This window comes from Rhinopithecus bieti, unplaced genomic scaffold (genome assembly GCF_001698545.2).
Source record: "Rhinopithecus bieti isolate Rb0 unplaced genomic scaffold, ASM169854v2 scaffold_24049, whole genome shotgun sequence".
NCBI lineage: Eukaryota > Metazoa > Chordata > Mammalia > Primates > Cercopithecidae > Rhinopithecus > Rhinopithecus bieti.
In genome coordinates, this window is record NW_016811256.1 from 585,288 (window position 1) to 608,047 (window position 22,760).

At 39.2% G+C, this 22,760-nt stretch overlaps 2 protein-coding genes across 2 annotated transcripts in view; one reads left to right on the forward strand and one right to left on the reverse strand.

Annotated features, from left to right (window-relative positions):
* OR52B2 (olfactory receptor family 52 subfamily B member 2) overlaps positions 1 to 22,760 on the forward strand; it is a 28,291-nt gene that overhangs the window by 2,614 nt on the left and 2,917 nt on the right. The window lies entirely within an intron of this gene.
* On the reverse strand, positions 2,966 to 4,066 carry OR52W1 (olfactory receptor family 52 subfamily W member 1). Its single transcript, XM_017893667.1, has one exon. It carries the CDS (start codon positions 3,992 to 3,994, stop codon positions 3,032 to 3,034), a length of 963 nt encoding a protein of 320 aa, XP_017749156.1. The 5' UTR covers positions 3,995 to 4,066; the 3' UTR covers positions 2,966 to 3,031.

Sequence of the window (22,760 nt, forward strand, 5' to 3'; positions counted from 1 at the left end):
AAAAAAAAAAAAAAAAAAAAAAAAAAAAAAGGACGAGGAGGATCTCTTTAGGACTTTTGGGAGAGGGGCTCAGAGGGGAAATTGGGACTGAAAACTTTTGTCTGATTACTCCTCAGTCAGAAGCCCATACATTCTTCTGCTGCCTGATTATCATGATTCCCTACGATCCCTAAATTCCCTACTGATCTACCCCAACACTTAAGTAAGTCGGTCTTTCCTTTTGACTCAGAAAGACTGAGACTAAAAGTTACTGAAGGAAAATGGATGGCAACTGGGTCCTGGATGGAGATGGTGAGCCTAAGGGCTGGGCTCTTTGGGCCATGTCCTGTTTATAGGATTTGCCTCTGGTGTGGTGTGAGAGACAGATCATCTGCAGGGTATCTGAGGGTGATCTGAATGGAGAGCATGAGGGTAACAAACAGATGGATCTTTTTATCCAGAGAACATGAGGTTCTCATTATGAACCTGTAGGGCAGTATAGAATAGTATTGACAGCAAAGACTTTAGAGTGATAAAGAGCCCTAACAAGTCTCTTCATGTCTCTCAGACTTCAAGGATAATCACACAGACCCCTCATACCTTATTTGAAACTTTTAGGGACAGATATTTTGGAATTCAGTTTTTTTCAGATTATAGAAAAGGAATATAATATATATATATATATATATCATGTATTAAGGAATACCCCAGTGGGATTCAGGACAGTGCCCTATAATCAAACACATCAACACTTCTGAAGTTAGATGTATGAATATTCACACTAAATAAGATAAATAAAGATTATAAATAGGATCATGATGGTTGAGGTGTCAGGTTTTGGGCCAAAGTTATAAAAAATGTTGTTTCTTTCTTCAGAGTTTTTTTTTTTTAAATTTTGGAATTATGGATGAGGGATTGTGGGCTTATAATTAATTCTCAGGTTGTCATGAGGAATGAGAGTGTGGTAAAGCTCTTGAAACTATCATATGGCAGGTATGTATGCAATCTCAATTTGGAACAAGATACAAATGTCCAAGGGAGTGGATTTTTAGCTTGAAGGCAGAAAATTGCTACAATGGACAACGTACAGCTCTGTAACCAGCTACCTTGAAAAGTTGTGCACAACCAGGGGTTGAAGGTGCCTTAGAAGAGAGTCTTCATGTGGTGGGAGGGTGACAGAATTCATTGTTTATGAATGTTGGCTGCAGATGATTTCCCTTTCATGTATCAGAGGGGAAAGGCAAAAAATAGTATACCTGTATATATGTGAGACACAGGATTATCACACATATTTATTTATAATCAATAAATATCTTACTACATATATGCTTGTTCACATGTCAATTATTTTCTTAGGATAGATTTATTAAGGGGGAACTTATTTATTTATGAGACAGGGTCTCACTGTCACCAGGCTGGAGTGCAGTGGTGTGATCACAGCTCACTGCAATAAAGGGGAATTTAGAGTAAGAGAAGGGTATGAACATCTTCAAGACTTATGACTCATTAGGATTAGAATTGTGTTGCAGTTATCTGCAAAATCATTGCTTGGAGGCCGTTTAAACTCAGAACCTCATGAAAAAAATTAGTCTTGAGAATGAATGAGCCCACACTTAGGGTGACTGTAGATTTCCTCTGTATCTACTTGTGTGCAGTGTGATGATGCCTCTGAAAATCATACAGAGCTTCTGGACTCTTTAGTCCTTGTTATTGATGACCTGGTAGGACCCAGTGTGGCACCAGAGATGGCATCATCTGCTTTTTCTGATCTGCAGCCTCCTGATCTGTGTGGTGGTCCGTGGTCCAGCTTGGTCCAGCTATCTGTGCTGAGTGGACTGGGTTGCTCCTGGCTTCAAGTTTTCATGTCTAACTCCAATACCTGTGGTTATGATAGTTTTCCTGGAGAGCTTGGGTTTGCATTTGCAGTCTGCAGCTTTTTCTGATCTCATAACGGTGACACCCTGCCATATTATACTTATTATATTATACTTATTCTGAACTCCATGATGGTATTAAAGACCTTTTGTTATGTAATGTCCCTTCCAGTGTGGTGTCTTAGCTGAAAATGAATCACCTGTTGGGCAACACCACCACACTTCCTGTTCTTGCTCTGGCAGGTACGGAAGTGCGAAATGTTTCATTTATCATATTGCACTAACATCATGTGCTTCTAATTATGTTGGTGAAGACAAATGGGGGTGCTGATGGGGATTTTATTTTGGGATTGTACCTTCTTGTTGAGGGTGCACAAAAGGGCAGATTGACAAGAAACCATAGTAATTCAGCCTCAGGCAATCAGATGATGTGGCTGCTGTGATTTTCTGGGATATCAACATTTCTTTCAGTGTACCCCTGACCTCTGAAGCTGCAGTCAAAGGGGAAGAAGTTCTAGCTGTTAATTTTGGGGGCTTTGGTGGGAGTTGGGGGAAGGAAGAATAGTAATTACAGATGAGACCAAAAGAGGATTCTTTGAATTTGAAGTGGCCAAATTGGTACCACAGGGCACATTATTTAGATTATCAGAAGGTGGGAGATTAGCCTGTATAATAACTCGTTTCCTGAGGGCAGTCTGAAAACAGAATCTGGCTCCAGGAGTAGAGAGGGCTGTGATTTCAGACAGGTACCCAAGCACTTGACTCCAGGGACAGAGCCACCCTCTGCGGCAGTGCCAAGCACGTCCATCAAGTTTGAGATCTATAGAGGAGCTTTTGTGTGGGAGCATGGGAAGACTTAGACTGAAATAATGGAGGTGGGGAGCAGGAAAGGGAGTTAAGTTAGATCTTGTTTATTATGATCCTTCACTAATTTTTCCTGCATGGTAGTGTAGCTCCCTGACCTCTACCTCCTGCCTCCTCCCAAGCAGAATACATGTTTAAGTCAAAGTTTACAGATGCCAGTGTTGCACATAGTAGGGACTCCACAGCAATTACCTGTTAAATGATGGTAACAGTCATATGCAGACTGGGATGAAGATAACATAATTCACAGCCCCAGACTCCCCTCCGAGTGTCCCTTCACCTCCACTCTTAGGCTCCATTGTTACCACTGGACATTACAACGGGCTTTTTCTGAATGTGAAGGTGTCCAGGAGTTGGTTCCTGATCTGCTTGGTGTGGGCCCCGTAGAGGAGGAGGTTGAGGGCAGGTGGCAGCAGCAAGTAGATGTTGGAGAGAAGGATGTGCACAGGCTTTGGGACAGTGTGATGAGCAAAGCGGTGTGTGAGGTAGGAGAAGAGACCAGGTATGTATAAGGCCAGAATGACACAGATGTGAGAACTACATGTACCAAAGGCCTTCGCATAGGCCTCCTGGGTAGGCAGCTGCAGCACAGCATGGGCAATGAGTCCATAGGAGCCAGTGATACCCAGAATATCCATACTTGAGATGGCCAGTGAAAGTGCCAGACCATATAAATTGTTGACCCGTGTGTTACCCACCACCAGTTCTACCACCGCCATGTGTGCACAATAGGTATGGCCTATGGTCTTGGCTTGGAAGTGCTCAAACTTTGCCACCAGCAGTGGGAAAGGTACAACAATAGCCACAGCTTTCAGTGCCAGTGCCAAGGCTGCATAACCCACATGGGCTTTGGTGACCAGGACAGGGTAGTGCAGTGGACGCCCTATTGCCACAGCATGATCACCGGCCATGGCCAAAAGCACACCTGATTCCATGGCAGTCAGTGCATGTACAAAGAACATCTGGACCAGGCACACAGCATATGGCACAGATCGGGGCCCAAGCCACAGCACAGCCAGCAACCCTGGGGCTATAGATGTGGCTAAGCCTAGGTCTGTGGCTGCTGGCATGGCCAAGAGTAGAAACATGGGCTGGTGCAGTGTGGAGTCTATCCACACCACTGCCAACAGTGCTCCATTGCCCAGCAGGGCCAGCAGATAAATGGGCCCAAAGACCGATGTCAGCCAAGTCTGGGCACTTTCTAGCCCTGGAAAGCCAGTCAGTATGAAGAAGGTTGGGCGTAGGAAGGTGGAATTGAGTTGGAGAGTTTCTGCCATTCTGTGGTGGGCACAACTTGAGGGCTCATGGGGGGCATGAATCCTGACAGGAAAGACAAGGGGAGAGATTTTGGGGGTGTCACAGTGGCACAAACCCATCCATGGCATATGTGTAGGAGTAGTGCAGGGCTGGGAGGATCACAGGGTTATAACTTTTGGTTAGTGGGGGTTTGGATGGATAATTAAAGTTGAAATTCTATCTTAGATAAGAGAATCCTTTGCTCCTAAAAGTCGATATGTATTGTAGTGGGAGGAAGGGGTAGTGAGGAAGAGGCTGCCTGCTGCAGTGGCTGGTATAGATAGCCAGAGAGAGCCTTCTAACGATGTCAGCAGAGGGTGGAGCGGAGATGAATACTTTTCTTCCTCAGGGTCCAAATAGAGTCAGTCTCAGTCTCTATGAGGAGAAAGCCAGTGCTGGGGGCAGGGTGGGGAATCAGGCTTCCAGCTGTCCTGTCCCTGCCTGTGTATCCTTGGGCAAGACCTCTGGACCTCAGCTTCTTCAGCTGTATAGAGCTGGTGAGTACAGTGATATTAAGGTTTGCCCAGCTCTGAGCAATTGCCCATTCTCCGCACCCACCATCCTGGAAGAGAGGAGGCAGAGTAGAAAAAAAGGGAGAAACCGTAGTGGGAGTCAGATGGAATCTGGAGTGAATCTGGGAGCTTGGTGTGGCAAGGGAAAACTTGCTAGATTTTTGGGGTGCAGGGTGCTTATGTTTTGAACTTGATGCTGAACACCAGCTGGAGAGTTGGAGTTGGGGCTGGGGAGCAACAGAGAGATGGCAGTATGAAACGAGACTTTTCTTCTGTTTCCTTTCCTTCTTCACGATACAAAAGTGGGTCCCACTAGAGTCTCATTCCTGGCATGCCAGAGGGAGTGGAGGTGACATAGAGGGAGAAAATGGCACTCAACTCAGTAGCAGCCATCTGAGGAAGAAGCATCTCTGACATTGGAGGAGGCAGGACGAGTAGATTGACTTCTCCCAGGATCTAGCCCACCTAAGAAGCTTAATACATGTTGAATGGATAGATGAATGAGGAAGAAATCGCCAGCAGAAGGCTTGACTGGGAAAGATCTCAAGCACTGTGTGTTGGCAGCTTCTTTTCATTTTAATCAGTGCCTGTGGGGCTCTTTATGTGGCTGTTCTACCTGCTTCCCTCAGGGCCTTTCTCCCTCCCACCTGTGCCACATTAACTCTTTTTGTATCTCTCTGCTCAGTGCTGATAGGCTGGTGACTCAGGAAGTAGAGTAAGGAGGCAGAAACGGGGGCAAGCCAGGAAAGAGACTATCGGGTGGAAAGATCTGGGAAAGGAACACTTTCTCAGGGAAGTCTTTCCTGGCTCACCGAAGTCCGGGAGAAAATTTGTTGCTTTATTCTTTAATAGCATCTAGCCCAATCTGTTGTAATTTCTTGTCTCTCAATTCCCCACTAGACCAAAAGAGTTGCAGATATTGCTTTTTATTAGCCACAGTGTCTCTACTGCTCACCACAAGTCTGGCATGTAGTTAGCTATGAATAAATATATTTTGCTTTTAATTGTGGGACAGACCGCTAGTCCAAACAGCTTTTGCTGATGAATAGGGGTTCCTACAGTTTCAGGAGTCTTAGGTATCCACGAAGAAAAAGAGTTATTTACCATTAACCACAAGTCTGTTGAATACAGTTCTTTTTATTATAAGGAGACATATTGTTAAACTCATCACACTATGTAAAGTTATGCAATAAAGACCACAGGACCTATTGGAAAAATGAAGGTAGGGGCACAACACTCAAAAACTTCATCAGTGACACATTTAAGAAAAAGATGGGCTGGGCACAGTGGCTCACACCTGTAATCCCAGCACTTTGGGAGGCCAAGACAGGAGGATCACTTGAGCCCAGGAGGTCTAGACCAGTCCATGCAACACAGTGAGAGCCCATCTCTACAAAAAATTTAAAAAGTAGCCAGCCATGGTGGCATGCACCGGTAGTTCTACCTACTTGAGAGGCTGAGGCAGGAGGATCACTTGATCCCAGGAGTTCAAGGCTACAGTGAGCTATAATCATGCCATGCACTCCAGCCTGGGTGATAGAATGAGACCCTGTCTCTAAAAAATAAATAAAATGAAATGAAATTGGACAGAAAGTTGTAATATCAGATGTGAATGGGTATGGCTCATAACACAAGTGGTGAACTGAAGTAGCTGATCGATGTTTGAGGTATATGCATGTGTGCATGTTGAGCTTTCTTACTCAGTTCAGTTCAGCTGGGTTCAGTTTTCTGTGTTCACCTACTTTCTTGAAAGTGGAGTTACATGCAAGAAAACATGAAATTCACATTATTCTCAGTTCCCTAATACATATGTCAATTGTCTTTGAACAATTTGTATTTCAAAACTAGCATTATAGCAGAACTAGTTGAATCTCTTTTCTGCCTGGCCTTGTGTCATGTGGTGAGGATACAGTGGCAATAACAAGACCATACTGCTCTCAAGGAGTTCACAGTCTAACGGACACAGTGATCTAAACAGTTGTTGAAGGGTTGTTAAGGTAATTGCCTTAACTCAAGTCAATACCAGATATGATGGCAGCACAGAGAAAGAAGATTTTCACTCTTCCTGGGGGAGTCAGGGAAATCTCTGAATCACAGTAATGGTTAAAAGTTTTGTGGAGTTTCCTGTGTACATGCACTGCTCTAAGCCCTAACCTCACAACAGTCATTTGAGGTGGGCACAATTCTTTCTTCCATTTTACAAAAGAAACTAAGAGATAGATGTTAACTTGGTCAAGGTCGTATAGCTAGTAAACAGCAGAGTTAGGATACTAACTCAGTCTGGCTCTAGCATACTTGCTCTTAGCCACTACTTCAAAAATTGTTGCTGAGGTTTAGAACATGAGTAGGAATTTTTAGAATAGTTGGAGCAAAATGCACCCATTCCTGCAAGACGGAGTTCAGGAGATTTTGGGATTGGCAGGTGATCCTAGGAGAGATGTACAAAGAGCTGTAATTATTTGGTAGTAAATGGTGAGCTGTCACCAATTCAGGGAGGAGAGGAGTACTGAGCAGGTGGGAGTGGTGGGTTAAGAGCCATGAAGGAGAGGGTTAGGAAAAAGTGCTCTTGGCCGCAAGAGAACACTAATAAAAGTTTTGGCTGTCTTGGACACTTGCTCTTTGTGCAAAGATTGTTCATAAGATAAATTACAGAATCCATAAGCCCAACAAGTCCAAATTTGAAGTCATTAGGTTCTTGGAAATCTACTGTGTTATGTATTTCCCATTCTCCAGTAATCCAAGATACACTGGGAGATATCATTGACTTCGTCTTTAGAAGATTCCTTGGTTAGTCTCCCAAGCTCCAGTTCATACTTACAGAAGCTGTCTAAGCACACCTTGGGAACCAACTGTCTGGTCTTTTCCTGTGACATTGACCATTAGAGGAGGGGATTTGACACCTGTGACCTTGTGGGGGCTATATGCGAGAGCCTACTCCCCAGAGCAGGGTGTCAGCTCTCTGTGAGGAGTTGGGTGGGGTGGGGAGAAGGGAGGCTCTTTGGATTTCTTAGTTGCTGTTAGACTGACATGGAAAATAGGATAGGAGGGTTCTGTCTGGAGACTGACTCTGATTTTCTTACATTTTTGGCTAATGCAACTACCACCAACATCTATAGAATAGGGTTCTTAGATAACAGCTGGCTCCATGTGGGCCTGTTCTATTGTTTTCCATTTAAAATGATCCATGAGCAAGAACACATATAAGTAGCTTATCACTTTACATGATAGATTACAGATCGGAAATCTTGGGTTCTCGTGGTGTCATACAGCACTAAATCCTCTTCTAGAAACCTACTAGAGCAAACTCAATTGTCAAATCCCAATTCCTGGGTCAGTATGAGATCCTTTTGTGACTAATGGCACCACAGTAGCCCAGGCTTCCTTCGCTCAGTTTTAGGAGAGGTAGAGAGATACTGTAAGATCAGGTTTGCCCTACCCTATGGAGATGTGGAAGGAGTCGTGGAACCACTATGCCCATTCTTCTAGCATTGGTTTTCCTCCTCTACTTCATGCTTCCCAGCCCTTCCATGAGCAGATCCTGAGTATTCCATAAAGCTCTGGACCATTGGGCATCCTCAGTTCCTAGGAGGATAGTAGATGTGCTTGCATTGAGGTTGTAGATTTGAGAAGGGAAATGTTTTCCCTCTCTGTCATAATAGGATCTTCCAGAAGTCAGGTTATGGTAGGGATATGGAATAGATCACATCTAGTTTTTAATTAAATCTCTTTTAATCTTGTCTACCCTCCTTATCCATGTCTCCTTCCTCTGCAATAGGCTCATTCCTTCCTCAACCCAGAATCCAGAGATTCTGGGACTGACACTAACTTTGACCATATATAGAAGTGACTCTATGAATGCCGAGGTCACAGTTGCCATCTTTGTTTCCAAGGCAAAGCTATACCTGTAAAATTGGGTTAGGACCCTGAAACTCTCTTAACTTAGCAAATCGTTGTATTCCTTCAAGAGATGTTTTTTGACTAAGCCTCTCTGACCAGTAATGGCTGAGGAGAACACTGCTGGGATGGTCTTCCAATGACTCTTAAAAATAGAAGACAAGTAGTTCCCTGTAAGCATTCTCTAGCATTTAGAGGAGGGCTTTTGAAGTGACTCACCTTGTTGAGATTGGGTTGAGGTTATTGCTCAAGAAATTAACTCCTTGATGTTGTTCTCTGAGGTAATAGATAACACTTTTATCTTTTCCCATGATTATCCTCCTCCCTCTGAATTCACATTGCATGGGTAACTCTTACAACCACGAAAAGTATAAATGTCATTCACAGAATTCAGCAATCATTGTTCAGAACTCATTACATATCAAGCAAAGTACTGCAGATGGGTAAACAGCCTCTCTTATCATTACATTTGTTATGTTGGTGTCCCCCTACTAAATTCACGTGTTCCAGCCACAACCCCCAAGGTTATGGTATTTGCAGATGAGACCTTCAGGAGGTAATTAGGGTTAGATGAGGTCATGAGGGTGGGACCCTCATGAATGGGATTAGTGTCTTTATAAGAAGGGGAAGAGAGAGACACACTGTGAGGACACAGTGAGAAAACAGCACACTGTAAGCAGTAAGAGAGTCCTCACTAGGAACCTACTCTGTTGGCAGCTTGATCCTGGGCTTGCTGGCCTTCAGAACTGTGAGAAAGAAATGTCTGTTGTTTAACCCACCCAGTCTATGGTATTTTGTTATGGAAGCCTGAGCCAACTAAACATTCAAACAGCCACTAAGACCTATCTCCTTAAGAGCTGTGTATCTGACTACTCTCTGTCTCCAATATAATATAACCTATTTTATAGCTCACAACCTTAGTGTGGAATACTGCAGCAACCTCATGACTGATCCTCTGGTCTATAATGTGCTTTTTTGTATTTTATTTTTTGTCACACTTTTGAGAAATGACAAACAGATATAAAAGTATAAAGAATAAGAACATGCACATGTATCAACATACCCAGAATTGACAGTTATTAACGCTTTTTCCTACTTGCTTCCAATTCCTTTTAATAAAGACATTAACAATTACAGGTAAAATGTATCTTTTAATCCCCTGTAGTGTCTCATTCTCTCACCTGAGAAATAATAATTATCATGAATTCAGAGTGTACTTCAGCTTTTAATGCTTTTGCTGTAATACTTGGTGCTTTTAAGTGTTTACATAAATTATTTACTACTGTATACAGCAAGTTAAGTTTTGAGTTCTTTTATGTGAATAAACAGATCTTTATTATCCCTTTGAATTGTTATGTAGTTCGATAGCATATGATTATGCCAAATAGTTATCATTGATAGAATTCAAATTGTTTCTGGTTATCTTGCTATGTACACTGCTATGGATATCTTTATACATGTCTTTATTTTCACATATGTGAAACCTTCTCTTGAGCATATATCTAGAATTGGAATGGCTAGGTCATAAGGCATGTACATTTTTATCTTTAGCAGATATTATCAAATTGCTCTTCAAAATAGTTGTTCTAGTTTGTATTCCCACTAGCAATTTTATGAAAGATCCTGGTTTTTATAACATCCTTGAAAATACTGTATTATCAGACTCATGTTTTTGTAAATCTGATTTATTTTATTTTCTCTGGTTTTTTTTTTTTTGTTCAGGTACTCAGGTGAATTGAATTAATTAGAAATATTATCTCATTTTAACATATTTTTTCATATATTTGTTAGTCATTTAGTATTTCTCTCCCCTGTATTTATCTGTAGAAATTTTCTATGTATTCTAGATGCTAACATTTTGTTTTATGTTGGAAATATCACCTTCCAGTTTGTTGCCTTTTAATTTTATGTATAGTTTCATTTGTCTTACAGAACATTTTAATTTTAGCTGAAAGCACATCAAGGACGTGGTTTTTCTATATTATTTGTTTTTTCTTATCCTCGGTATAAAGACAATATTATATTTTTTCTTTTTATAGTGTGTAGACCTTGACAACACTTAGTATTGCCTCCCAGTTTATGATGTATTGAACACTTACTGTGAGTGAGGCACTGGGCCAGGCACTCTATGCATATCGTCTCACTCAATATAATATCCGTATGAGGTAGACACTATTATTATTTCCATTTTACAGATGAAATAGCTGAGGCATAGGTGGCTTACTTCAGATCACAAAACTTCTAATGTATCTTAATTTGAATTTAGGTCAGTGTGAGTTCAAAACAAGTTTTCTTAATGATTATGTAGCATCAGGGTTATAAGAGCTTCATAAAACTAAATCAGGTTGTTTTTCACCTTTTTCTCATGGGTAATTTCATTTCTCCTCAGTCTGCATTTCCCCCTCCCTTCCCTAGACAATGCACCCTTTAGGGTTGAAGGAGCAGCCACATTGCTTTGCCTACAATCTGCAGGGAAATAAGACGGCTTTTCTCCTGACTGCTGACTTTATTTGAATATTCTTGCATCCACCCAAATAATTATCTTCTTTATCTTTTCCATTATAGCTTTTTGTCCATGATACAGCTAGGACTTTCTGCCTCCCCTCTGTAGTTGCTAATGTGAATTCTATATCATACAAACCTCCCTGCCAAAGGTCTGCAACTGTGATTTCCAGCTTACCTAGAGCGTCAGTGAAATGTTCTGTAATTTCCTGGCCAGCATCCTTTTTCTCCTCTCACTTCTCTTGTGTACTCACAGCAATGTAAGCCACTCTATAGATGTTCTTGTACTCCAAGTGTGTCACTGGCCAGGGCTGAGAATTTATTGTAAATGTCAGTTTTGTCCATTTTCACATTACTTAAGTCTGCAATGTGTCACTGCCACTTCCTGTATTGGCCAGCCACCTTTGTGTATGTGTTCCTAGCCCATCCTTCTTCATTTTTGTGTGGAGAAGGTAATATTATAGAGTTTTTTTTGTAGTCTATGGAGCCTGAATATGGACTCCATAGACTCTTTAGTTCTGGCCAACATGTCATCACAGAGTTTTCTTCTTCATTTTGATGCTTGTTTCTTGTGCTTCATCTGTTGTCATCAAACCTCTCAACTCTTTTCTTTCCTTGGGCCCTCACCACAACATCCTTGAAGAACTTCATTTACCTCATTTTGCAAATTTTGTTAAATTTGACCATCACTGTGCTAAACTCATCCTACAGTCATATTCATGCCATTCATATTTTTTGCTTTTCATCTTATTAGGTTGTTTGCTTTTTTCCAAATCATTTAAATATGTTTAAAAGTATTATTTGTTGTCTATGGAAATACAAATTTTACAAGTATTTACTACAACCAAAATATAAAGATATGTAAAGAAAATTTTAATAATCTCTTCATCCTGTCCTCCTCTTTCCAACCTCTCCTCTACTACTAAGGTAATTTTTGTTAACATCTTCTTATGCGTCTTTTCACACCTTTCTCCATGCTCATCTGTACTTATACAAACATAAATATTTTATTTTTTAATTTTTTTATTTTATAATTTTGGAATCAAATAATATATATTTTCCATAATTTCCTTTTAGTCATTCAATAAATAATGCGCACCTACTTTATACTGAGTACTACACTTAAATATTTAACAATAGCATATTGCAAACATGCTTTAGGTCAATAGATACAGCTGTTCTTTTTAAATACAGTTATGTGTTGTTTAGTGATGTGGATATGTTCTAAGAAATGCATTATTAGGTGATTTAGCTGTTTTCTGAACATCATAGAGTGTACTTACATAAATCTAGGTGATATAGCCTACTACACACCTAGGCTGTAGGGTATAGCCTATTGCTCCAAAGGTACACGCCAGTATAGCACGTTACTGTTCTTTTTTTTTTTTTTTTTTTTTTTTTTTTTTTTTTTAGTTAAATGCAATAGACTGTTTTCTTTATTTACTACTTTTTTAGTGAATGTACATTGATAAAAAATTATTAGGTTTCCTACTAATTTATCCAGTCTGGCTCCTGTAAATTTCCATGTTAGACTATATTAGATATATTTACTTTATGTTAAACCCTGAAAGTAGGCTTTCCTTATGCTTGGAAGCTAATTTCTTTTTTTATTTTTATTTTATTATTATTATTATACTTTAAGTTCTAGGGTACATGTGCACAACAGTGACAGACTGGATTAAGAAAATGTGGCACATATACACCATGGAATACTATGCAGCCATAAAAAAGGATGAGTTTGTGTCCTTTGTAGGGACATGGATGCAGCTGGAAGCCATCATTCTCAGCAAACTATTGCAAGAACAGAAAACCAAACACCGCATGTTCTCACTCATAGGTGGGAACTGAACAATGAGATCACTTGGACTCGGGAAGGGGAACATCACACACCGGGGCCTATCATGGGTGGGGAGGGGGGAGGGATTGCCTTGGGAGTTATACCTGATGTAAAAGACGAGTTGATGGGTGCTGACAAGTTGATGGGTGCAGCACACCAACATGGCACAAGTATACATATGTAGCACGTTACTGTTCTGAACATAGCAGGTAGTGGTAACACAATGGTAAGTCTCTAAACATAGAAAAGGTAAAGCAAAAATATGACACTATAATCTTATGGGACCATGAGTGTATACGTAATCTGTCTTTGATTGAAATGTCATTATGTAGTGCATGACTGTAGCCAAATTCACATACACATACCTTTTTTATTATAAGTTACTATATATTCACATGCAGTTGTAAGAAACAATACAGAGAGATTTCAGGTAATATTTGTCTAATTTCACCCAATAATAATATCTTGCAAAACTATAGTACAGTATCCACAACCAGTATGGTGACAGTGGTACAATCAAGATACAGAATAGCTGCAGCACTGCAAAGATCCCTCCTTTTGCCCTTTTATAGGCATATCCACCTCATTCCTTCCCTCCTACACTCCCAGTGATAACCCCTAGAAACCACTACTCTTTTCTTTTTTTTCATTTCTATAATTTTGTCATTTCAAGATTGTTATATAAATGAAATCATACAGTATGTAACCTTCTGGATTTTTTTTTGACTTGGTATATAAATAGTTCATTTATTTTACTACCGAGTGGTATTTTCTTTCTTTCTTTTTTTTTTTTTTGAGACAGAGTTTTCACTCTTGTTGCCCATGCTGGAGTGCAGTGGCATGATCTCAGCTTACTGCAACTTCTGCCTCCCAGGTTCAAGCGAGTCTCCTGCCTCAGTCTCCCAAGTAGCTGGGATTACATGCATGTGCCACTACACCCGGCTAATTTTGTAGTTTTAATAGAGATGGGATTTCACCATATTGGCCAGGCTGGTCTCGAACTCATGACCTAGGTGATCCACCCACCTTGGCCTCTCAAAGTCCTGGGATTACAGGTGTGAGCCACCGTGCCTGGCCAAGTGGTATTTTATTGTATAAATGTGCCTCAGTTTGTTTAACTGTTCATCTGTTGAAGGATATCCAGGGTGTTTCCAGTTTTTGGCTAATAGCAATATATCTTCAGTGAACTGTTATATATGAGTTTTCTGTGGGAACATAATTTTTATTTTTCTGAGATAAATGCCCAAAGGTACAATTGCTGGGCCATATATAGTAGCATATTTAGATGTTTAGTTTTATAAGAAACTGCCTGCTATAGACCAAATGTTTATGTCACCGCAAGTTTATATATTAAAACCTAATTCCCAATGCAATGGTTATTTGGCAATGGGCCTTTGGGAGGTGTTTATGTCATGAGAGCAGAACTCTCACGAATGGGATTAGCACCCTTGTAAAAGAGACCCCAGAGAGCTCCCTTATCCCTTCTGCCATATGATGAAACAGTGAGAAGACAGCTAGCTATGAACCAGGAAGCTGCTTATTAGACACTAAATCTGCTGGTGCCTTCATCTTGGATTTTCCAATCTTCAGAAGTGTGATAAATAAATGTTAAAGTCACCCAGTCTGTGATATTTTTGTTACAGCAGTCTGAGCTAAGATACCCAAACTATTTTATGAGTGGGTATACCATTTACATTCCTACCGACAGTTCCCATCTGTATGTCTTTTATTTCTTTTGCTTATCTTATTGAAGTGGCCAGAAATTCCAGTATGATGTTGAACAAGACTGATGAGTGAATATCTTTGTCATGTTCCTGACCTTACAGAAACAGCATTCCATTTTTACCATTAGTACGATGTTAGCTGCAGGTTTTTTTGTCAATGCTCTTTATCAAGTTGTGGTAGTTCTCTGTTTCTACATTGGTAAGAATTTTAGTTATAAATGGATATTGGGTTTTGACAACAGTTTTTCCTGCTTCAATGGATATGATTTTATGGCTTTTCTTCTTGAGCTTATTCACATGGTGGATTACACTGATTGATTGTTGAACCAACTTTACAAACCCGGAAAAAAATCTCACTTGGTTGTAGCATATAATTTTTTAAATACATTGTTGGATTAAATTTGCTAATATTGTTTTGATGGTTGTTTTCTGTATGGTCTTCATTTGATTTTGGTTTGGGGCAATATTGGCTGCTTGAGAAGTGTTTCTTAGTCTTCTATTTTCTGGAAATAATTATGTAATAATTGGTGTTAATTCTTTAAAGTTTAGTAGAATTCTTCAGTGAAACAATCTGGGCCTGGAGATTTCTTTTTTTATTAATTAAAGATTCCATTCTAAAAATAGTTATGAGACTATTCTTAGATTATCTATTTTGTCTTGAGTTTAAAGAAAATTTGTGAGTTTTGATAAATTGGTCTATTTTTTCTAAACAGCCAAATATGTGCGCATAAAGTTGTTCATATTATTTCCTTATTTTCTGTGGTAATACTAGAATCTACAGTGAGATTCCCCCTGCTTTATTCCTCATATTGATGATTTGTATCTTCTCTTTATCTTTGTCAGTCTTGCTAGATGGCTTATTAATTATAATGATGTTTTGAAGAGCCAGCTTTTACTTTTATTGATTTTTTCTATTTTTTTATTTTTCACTTTCTTTAATTTCTGCTCTTAATTTTATTACTTTTTTCTTTTTGTTTGTTTTGGGCTTATTTTTCTCTTTCTCCCCTAGTTTCTTGGGATAGGAACTTTGATTATTGATTTGAGACCTTTTCTTTTTTCTAAAGTAGGCACGTAGCGCTAAAAATCTCTTTTAGCATTTCTTTAGCCACATTCCACCCATTTTTATATTTTATATTTTCATTTCCATTCGGTTCTGATTTTTTTAAAAAACTATTTTATGACTTTTTTTGACCCATACTTTATTTAGAAGTCTACTATTTAATTTCCAATTATTTAGAGACTTTCTTGTTCTCCCTCTGTTATTGATTTCCAGTTTGATTCCAGTATTGTCAGGAACATAGCCTGTGTAATTTCACTTTTTGGTAGTTCTGTATCCTTATTGACACTCTGTCTTGTAGTTCTGTTAGGAGTTGCTGAGATAGAACTTCAACTGCAAGGGGGCTTTTGAGGTCCCAAATTTTAATTGTGGATTTGTCTATTTCTCCTTTCAGTTGTTTCAGTTTTTGCTACTGAAAATGTTTTGAGACTCTGTTGTTTGAAGCCTACATACTTGGGATTATATCTTCATAGTGAATTGATTACTTTATCATTTTGTAATGTGTGACTTTATCATTAGTAATTTTCTTTGCCCTGAAGTCCACTTTATCTGAAATATTAGCATTCTTGCTTTCTTTTTGGATAAATACTTGCGTGATACATTTTTTTTTGCAAACTTGTATTTTCAACCTATCTATGTCATTGAATTTGAAGTTAATTCTTGTAAACATCATATAGTTGGATCACGTTTTATTTTTCCTCTTTGCCAATCTGCTTTTAATTGGTGTATTTAGACCATTACAATTACGGCAATTATTAATATGTTAGGGTTTACCTGCCATTTTATTGTTTTCTCTTTGTTTCTTCTGTGTCTTATTCCTCTGTTTCTGTTTTCTTCCATTTCTGTGGGTTACTTGAACATTTTTAAGATTTTGTCTTGATTTATTTACAGCACCTTGGCACCAGGGGCCAGTTTTGTGGAAGACAATTTTTTCCACAGATAGGGGAGGGCGGATGGTTTCAGGATGAAACTTTCACCTTAGATCATCAGGCACTAGATTCTCATAAAGAGCACGCAACCTAGGTCCCTCGCATGCTCAGTTCTTAATAAGGTTCAGGCTCCTATGAGACTGTAATGCGCGGCGGATCTGACAGGAGGCGGAGCTCAGGCGGTAATGCTCACTTGCCTGCCGCCCACCTCCTTCTGTACGGCCTGGTTCCTAGCAGGCCACAGGATCCCTGATTTATAGTGTTTTTCAGTGGATTGCTTTTTATAGTTTTCTTAGTGATTGCTTTGTGTATTAAAATATACATATGTGACTCATCATAGTCTGCTAGTATCGATATTTTACAACTTTTGTGGAAACCTTACTTTTTTTTTTTTTTTTTTTTTGAGGCGGAGTCTCGCTCTGTCGCCCGGACTGGAGTGCAGTGGCCAGATCTCAGCTCACTGCAAGCTCCGCCTCCCGGGTTTGCGCCATTCTCCTGCCTCAGCCTCCCGAGTAGTTGGGACTACAGGCGCCCGCCACCTCGCCCGGCTAGTTTTGTATTTTAGTAGAGACGGGGTTTCACTGTGTTAGCCAGGATGGTCTCGATCTCCTGACCTCGTGATCCGCCCGTCTCGGCCTCCCAAAGTGCTGGGATTACAGGCTTGAGCCACCGCGTCCGGCCGAAACCTTACTTTTATTTAAGTTCCTTTACTCTTCCCACTTTTAAATATTACTGTCTTTAGTATCAGATGGTTTATAATTTGTTTTAATTATTGTATATATTATAAAGAACTGATGTGAAGAATTTACTCATATTTCTGTTCTTTCCATTGTTGTTTATTCTTTACTAATACCCCCAAAAGTCCTTTGGACAATTGCAGACACCTATGTAACTTACACTCACCTCAGAATGTAGAATATTTTCATCAAAGAAATGTCCTCTGGTTCTTCCTACCCCAGAGACAATTGCTGTTCTTATTTCTACACTGTAGACTAGGTTTTATCTGTTGCAGAACCTCATATAATGCAATCCTACAGCATGTAGACTTTTGTATCTGGGTTCTTTCACTTGACATAAAGATCTTGAGTTTAGTCTGTATTGTTGCATGTTTTAATAGTTTGTTCATTTTAATTGCTGAATAATATATCACAGTTGATTTGTCCACTCTCCTGTTGGTGAACATCTTTTTCCCCCAATTTTTGGTTACTATAAATAAAGCCTCTATAACATTCGTGTACAAAACTTTTTGTTTTTTGTTTTTTTTTGGTAGATATCTAACACTGGTATTCCACCCCCTTTCCCCCATTGTTGGATTCCTAGCTATTTCATTGCTCCAAAAGTTACAAGATGATTTGAGAAGAATTATTCTCCTCCCAACAATGTTGGAGTACTTTAATTAAATGCTCATAGAAGGTAAATTTGCTTTTTTCTTCAGTTTTTTATTATGGTAAAATATACATATTGTAAAATTTACCATGCTGAGCATTTTTAACTGTACAGTTCAGTGAGATTAAGTACATCTATATTGTGCAACCATCACCACAATCTATTTCCAGAGCTCTTTTCATCTTGTAAAACTAAAACTCTATATCTACTAAGCAATGACTCCCCATTCCCTCTCCCCTAAGCCCCTGGCAACCACCATTCTACTTTCTGTCTCAGTGATTTTGACTACTGCAAGTAGCTCATGTAAGTGGAATTGTATGATTCCAATTGTCTTTTTGTGACTGGCTACTCTCAATGTCTTCAATGTCTTCAAGGCTCATCCATATTGTTGCATATGTCAGAATTTCTGTCCCTTTTAAAGCTGAATAATATTCCATTGCAGGTATATATCATATTTTGCTTACCTGTTCATCTGTTGATGGACATAGTTGCCTCTGTGTTTTAGCAATTATGAAAAATGCTGCTGTGAACATGGTTGTACAATTATCTTTTCAGGACTTGGTTTTCAATTCTTTTGAATATATCCCCAGAAGTAGAATTGCTAAATCATATGGTAATTGTATTTTTAAGTTTTTGAGGAACCACTATTCTGTTTCCCACAGTGATTGTATCATTTTACATTCCCATCAACAGTGCACTGGGCTCCAGTGTCTGCACATCCTGGCAAAAACTTATTTTCTGTTTTAAAATTTAAATCTTAGATTTTTTATGGTAGCCATCCTAATGGGTGTGAGGTGATATCACATTGTGATTTTGATTTGCACTTCCCTAATAATTAGTGACATTGAGCATCTTTTTATGTGCTTATAAATTTTGCTTTGAATGGTGCAAAATTTTTAATCAATCTTCCATTTATTCTGCTTTTTCTTGAACTTATCTTCAGTGATTGACCCTGTAGGGTTGCTTCAAAATTACTCCTCCAAAATTAGACCTTCTGAGGAATTAATGAGTGTTTTCAGACTGAGTCAGAACACTTTGACATGTTCACTTGAGGGTTTTTGTCTTTTCTCCTTATCAGCTACTTAGTCTTTCTAAACCTCCATTTTCTCATCTGCAAAATGGATGTATAATAATAGTGCCTTTTCTCATTGGGTTGTTCTGATAATTAAATGAGATAATTTATGTTAAAAACTTAATGTAGTGACAGGGATGTAGTAATCGATCAACAAATGTTAACTGTTAAATGTTATTTTATTGTTGAGATCTCTGTCACTGCTCTATGCTGTGTCTTCTAATACTTTATGTGCTTTCTGTCTGGAGCTACTAATTATCTCTAGAGTTAGTGTTCCCTATTGGCACTAGGGGAAATGTTTTTATGTCTCCTTTTGTTCATTGACCCCATGCTCAATGATCCCAGGGGTGACTCTGACACCTGCCTCCAGAAGAAGGAAGCAAGTAGCTTATCAGTCTGCTGATATAAGGGTCCTGTACAGGGCAGGAACAGTGACACCTCCTCACGCCAACACAAACGGTCTCCAGCTTTCTCTTTTCTTTTCATTCTTCTTTCCTCAGAATAAGCAAAGTGATTTTTTTTTCAGCTCTTCCCTACCATTTTCTCAATCCTTCAGCTGATATTGTGATATAGTAGGTGAGTTTAAGAGCATTGGTGGTGGCAGAGGGAGGGATTGGCAGGTGTGTTTGTGTGTGTGTGTGTGAGAAAGAGAGAGAGAGAGACACACACACAGAGAGAGTGTTTGTGTATTTAGGAGTATCTGTAAAGGACAAAGGCTGAAGTTGTGAAGAAAGAAATGTGTATGTGGGAGAAAGATAAGGGGTCAGTGAGACAAAGGATGAGAGTTGGATTGCAGCATGACAGAGCATAGAGTAGGGAGTGTGGGCATTGGGAGATACATCAGTGGGTTTAGGTGGTAGACACTGATGAGAGATAGGAATAGGAATGCAGAGAGGGCCCAGGAAAAGCATCAGGAGCACGTGAGAAAGAGAAAACTTCCTGTTTAAGGGTTTGAGGGCAGTTTTTAGAGCCATCAGAATCAGGCTATACCAGGGAAGAGTGTATTAGTGGGTGCTATTCATGAAAATGGCTAGGGTTTTGATCAACACCTTGTTCTGGGGAAACAAGGAAAGCTACTGGAGAAAGATTAATTCACTAATTCCATGGCTTATTTTTTTTTTTCAAATATTTCCTAAGAACCTGCAATGTGTCAGGCTCTGTATTTAGTGCTATGGGCTCCTCAGTCTCAAAGTCTTAAGGAAACTTTCTTTTGGTAATCTGGGTGTCACACGTGTCTAAACCTGAAAAATCCTCTTTCTTCTGTTTTTTGTCCTGCATCTTGTAGGACAGATATGATATAGACACTGGGAAGGAAGAGGTGGCACTTTGGAGCTGGGGTTCTCCACATTTTTGCTACTACATCATAAGAACATAGAAGATATTTACACATGATACATCACCATATGCTTACTCAAATTTTGACACAATACCCAAAATGTTTATAGATAGTAAAACAAATGGATAGGTGGGAATTTTTCTTAAGATGTTTATTCATTACAAAAGTAAATCATGCTGGTTGCCAGAGGCTTGAGGTTCAGGGGTGATTAAAGAGATGCTGGTCAAATGAAAAAACAATACAATTAGGAGGAATACGTTTAAAAAGTCTACTGAACATCATGCTGACTATAGTTAATAACAATATATTATATACTTGAAAATTGCTAAGAGAGTTGATTTTGTTTTAACAACAAAAAGTAAATATGTGAGGTAATAAGCATGAATTAGCCTGATTTAGCCATTCTACAATGTATTCATTTATCAAAACATCATGTTGTACAACATAAATGTATTCCATTTTTATTTGTCAGCTAAAAAATAAGTAATTAAAAAACCATGAGTTACTATTAAGGGTTGTCTGAATTAAGGGAATTTCAGTGCCTCTGCAGCATGGATAGCACTGGGTTTAGATTATGAAAACATCTTCTTACATGCTGGCTTTAAGTGCACGTGGGCAAGACTGAGCTTATTAAAGGCATAAGTCAGAATTTTCCCAAATATATTAGAAGGGTAAATAATTCATAAATTTTGGGACCTTATATGTTATTAGAAACAAATTTCTTATGACACATATAACAAAGCCTGTGAGATATTGTGCTGCAAACAGAGAGTAGTCTTATAAGCAAAGGGCAGTGGGGTAGTGAGGTTTGCAGCTGTTTTATCCATTAGGGACATGGCTTTAGTGTACAGAGACTGTGCATTTTGAAGAACCTAAGACTGGTGAAAAATGCTTGACATCTAAAATGCACATAACAAGGAAAATGGCAAGTGAAATTAATACTTGTATAAATAAATATCTAGATAATACAACTAGGCAAAAAAAGTAACTCAACTCCTACATAGTTACCTAAAAGTTATATCACATGTAGTTTGTGAGCACATTTTCATACATTGTTATGATGGTAGGAGAGTATTCTGAATTGAGATTGCATAAACACGTAAAAGACCTTTATATAACCCCCTAAAGAGGAAATGGTTATTACCAAAAAATAGAGCTGGTTAGGAAGTCTGGTCAGGAGCTGCAGAGAAGTGGCTCCATTTCGCCTTTAAAGTGTGGACCAAATCTCCTCTATGATTCCCATCTCCAAATCTCCTTAATTCTACAGTTGAAGCTGACTCCCATTATTCTATGATGTTCCTGAGGCTTCTGTAAATGATGGAGATAATTTCTCTTTGTGTTGAGACAGGTGGGTATTTTTCAGAGCATTTGAAGGAAAACTGCCATGTAGTTCTCACCCAAGCTAAGTCCATCACTACTGGACATGCCTGGTGTACCACCCAAAGCCCTTGGGTCTGGTTTTTGAGACACCAGGTTCATCTGAGATCTGGTCTCAGGCTATTTTCCTTTCACTGGGCACTTCCTTCATTCCTTTTCCTCATCTTTCTTCCTGGGAAAGGAGTTTCCCTTGGTCATATTTGGATGAAGAATAACACTTTAATGCTGCTAAATATTCATTAAGGTGTTTTGCCTACTGGAAAAAATACAACAGAATGATGACCAAACACATGTAATAATAATAACAATAATAATAATAATGATGATAATAATTATGATATAAACAGGAGTAATAACCTACTTTTCTGAGAACTTAATACAAACTTGTTTAATCCTCACAATTACCACATGAAGTTTTTTTGTTATCCACATCTTACAAATAAAAAAACTGAGGCATGCAGAAGTAAAGTGACTTGTCCAAGATCTAGTTAGTTAGGGAAGGACTGGGAAATGAATGCAGAAACTCTGGCTCCAGAACTTAATATCTACACCTTCTTTGTTGTGTTCTTTCCCAGCTAGCTTGGCTCCTGCCCCATCTCTACTATTCTGGCTCTTTTTTTCTTGCTTAGCTGGTAGTTCCCTTGGAAGCTCTGGGAGGTACTTCTGTGAGACATTGGATATTCCTCTTTCTGCCTGTGAGTTTCCTTTCTTCTCACCCTTAACTCTTTCCTAAATGAGGCTCGAACCCTCCAAAGGTGCTTGACAGAAAGCAGCAGGGCTTTGCTGGAGCTCTAAGAAGCCAGTGAATAAAATGAAAGTCCTTTCCACGGGCAGTAACCTCCTTTCCAGGACCTCATTAACAGCCATCTAGGCCTCATTGCCCCTCTCTCCACCCTGCCTTTGGTATCTCACTGTTGGGGTGATAAAACATCACGGAGTCATAAGCAGAGAGCAGAGTTGTTTTGATGAGGATGTATATCAGGTGTCTTACTGTTTCACTGAGAAGGAATATGTTAATAACTGGAGGGGCTGGGAAAGTTGTGAGAAAATAAATGTCTAATAAATTTCCTCCTAAGGAAAATGAATTTTGTTTTTGGTGAGGCTTTTGCTTATATGAATTT

Coding starts and splice junctions, on each gene's coding strand:
- OR52W1 (XM_017893667.1), bottom strand. CDS start 3,994: ATGGCAGAAACTCTCCAACTCAATTCCACCTTCCTACGCCCAACCTTC.